Source organism: Anastrepha obliqua, chromosome 1, assembly GCF_027943255.1.
Source record: "Anastrepha obliqua isolate idAnaObli1 chromosome 1, idAnaObli1_1.0, whole genome shotgun sequence".
Lineage (NCBI taxonomy): Eukaryota > Metazoa > Arthropoda > Insecta > Diptera > Tephritidae > Anastrepha > Anastrepha obliqua.
Genome location: NC_072892.1, coordinates 57,816,191 through 57,818,334, shown reverse-complemented (window position 1 = coordinate 57,818,334; position 2,144 = coordinate 57,816,191). Strand labels below are relative to the sequence as shown.

At 32.3% G+C, this 2,144-nt stretch overlaps 1 protein-coding gene across 1 annotated transcript; it reads right to left on the bottom strand.

Moving 5' to 3' along the window:
* Positions 1–547: 547 nt before the first annotated feature.
* Positions 548–1,129, bottom strand: LOC129253010 (uncharacterized). Its single transcript, XM_054891225.1, has 2 exons — positions 726–1,129; positions 548–648 (listed from the first exon to the last, which is right to left on the bottom strand). Exons 1-2 carry the CDS (start codon positions 1,012–1,014, stop codon positions 548–550), a joined length of 390 nt encoding a protein of 129 aa, XP_054747200.1. The 5' UTR covers positions 1,015–1,129.
* Between the last annotated feature and the right edge of the window lie 1,015 nt (positions 1,130–2,144).

The following is a 2,144-nucleotide window of genomic DNA, read 5'->3' as shown; positions in this document are numbered from 1 at the left end:
TAATGTTTTCACAATCCCCAGACAGTTTCGACGGTTCCCCTATCTTCCCAGACATAATGAAGTCCACTCCAGGCGTGAGCGCGATGAATATATATGTACGTTGGCGCGAGTGAAATAGTGCGATCTGTTCTCTAAATTTATCAAGAAAATTCATTATATACATTTATAACAGATAAAAAAAGGAAATTTTTAAAGGAGAACGCAGAAAAATTTTCATATTAACAAATTATTAAATCAACAATACAATAATGCGATTTTTATTGAGTCAAGTGGAGATCTACGAAAGTTGTAAATATCAATCGAAAATTTTTTCTAGTATTGTGCAGAAAAAAATACGAAAAATCGACAGCTGATGGTAAAATTCTAGAAGTTTAAAGTTAAGAAGATAAATTTGTATGCATGTTAGTTTTACTGTAAGGAGAGAGAATAATTTAGATCGTAATTGAACCAATCGAAAAAGATTTCAATTATATTTATAATTATAGCCATTACAATACAAAGTAAAAATATAATGTGTTAAACATTATTATTAAATCAAAAAAAATATTTAATCAACTTCATCGTCCTCGTCGGTATCTCGATTATCTTCATCGCCGCTACTCCATTCTGCGGATTTGTCCTCATGAATGTCATCGTCTTCATCAGCTTCTGTAATAATTAAAGCAAGTTAGAATAATTATGAATGGTTGATAATTTCTTCATAAACAGTGAACATTATAACATACCTGACAAAGTTTGTAGAGAATCACTGACATAAGTAGGTAGCTGATCTCCTTCAAACCATTTAAAATGGTATTGATCATTTTCCAGTACCCAGCCATTATTTTCAGGTTTATGTGAAGTAGGTTTTCTTAAGTGAGCATTGTTCCAAATCGTACAAATATAATTAGCTCGTAAAAAATGCTGTAGTAGCTCATTTTCACAAGGTGGTAAACTGCTAGCATCAAAGTTTCTCAATTTTTTTCGATTGAAAGCCTCATTAATGTCGGAAACTTTGTATGAGTCTATAAACATCTGAACTCGAGCAGAATTGACATCAATTGCATTCCGAACATTATATACACTGCATATATATTTCTGAATACTATTGAAAATGTTCTTCTGTTCACTGCTGTCCTCTATTAACTTATTTTCGCCGAACTTTATAACTTTATCATTGTTAAAATGAACTCGACAATCAGTATGATAATATATTTTTGGAGCAGAGTAATTATTCAATGTAGTTGAAAACTCGTTATATTCTTCTAAACCTTCAATGTTAGAAAAAATACTACCTTTAAATTGGTTTGTTTCAGCTGCATGAAGTGAAAGCATTTTTGAGCGCACTTTCTTCTTCTGTTTATTACAAAATATACAAACAATCGGAGAGTCATTACTACTGACAACATTTTCGGGTTGAGTATTTACGTCCTCAATTACATTGTTTACTTCAGTAACATCTGGTGTACTAATGTCACCATTTTTTTGATAACTTGTCGATTGTAAGACCTCTGATTCACTAGCTAAAGTCGATTGTGAAATTGTTGAAGGTTCTGTATGTTGAGGCGGTAAATGAGATTGTTCTGTGGAGGTTGAAGGCTGGAGCTTTATCAATTCAGAATATAAATTTTGTTCTGATGATGTTGGAGATTTTGTTGCGAGTTCGGTAGTGAACTCAGGTACTATCGGTGTATCTGGAGATAAATTGTCTACACTAATCGACTCTTTGTTTACTCTTTTTTTCTTTTTTAAATCTGCAGGCTCCGAATTGTAGTACTGTTTATTAACGTCTGTGAATGTTTTATGGCATTCCCGGAGATAACCTCCATCTGTATATTCATCAGGCAAAATAACATTCGCATATTTAAGGTTGTGTTTTTTTCTGACTTTCAAAACAGTTCGGCACTTCTTTAATGTCTCTTCAGAAAGCAATATTAATTTCCCCTCACTTTTCTTACAAATAAAACAACTTAATTTGTTTTTTTCCGGTTCCTCCGTTTCCATGACAACACTTTATCACAACTAGACCACTTATTTTATAATAAATTTTGCAAATAAATTATTAAACGCTTGCTGTACGTATAACAGTTCACACTACATAATATACAATACGGAGTATTATACAGAGTATAAGACAGCTGATGCGCAGAAAAAGATCGCCGTAG

What these genes read in the sequence shown, in the direction of transcription:
- LOC129253010 (XM_054891225.1), bottom strand. Translation starts at nt 1,014, where the DNA reads ATGTTTATAGACTCATACAAAGTTTCCGACATTAATGAGGCTTTCAAT. An exon ending in TTCTCTACAAACTTTGTCAG is followed by an intron (nt 649 to 725) that starts GTATGTTATAAT and finishes TAATTATTACAG; the next exon opens with AAGCTGATGAAGACGATGAC.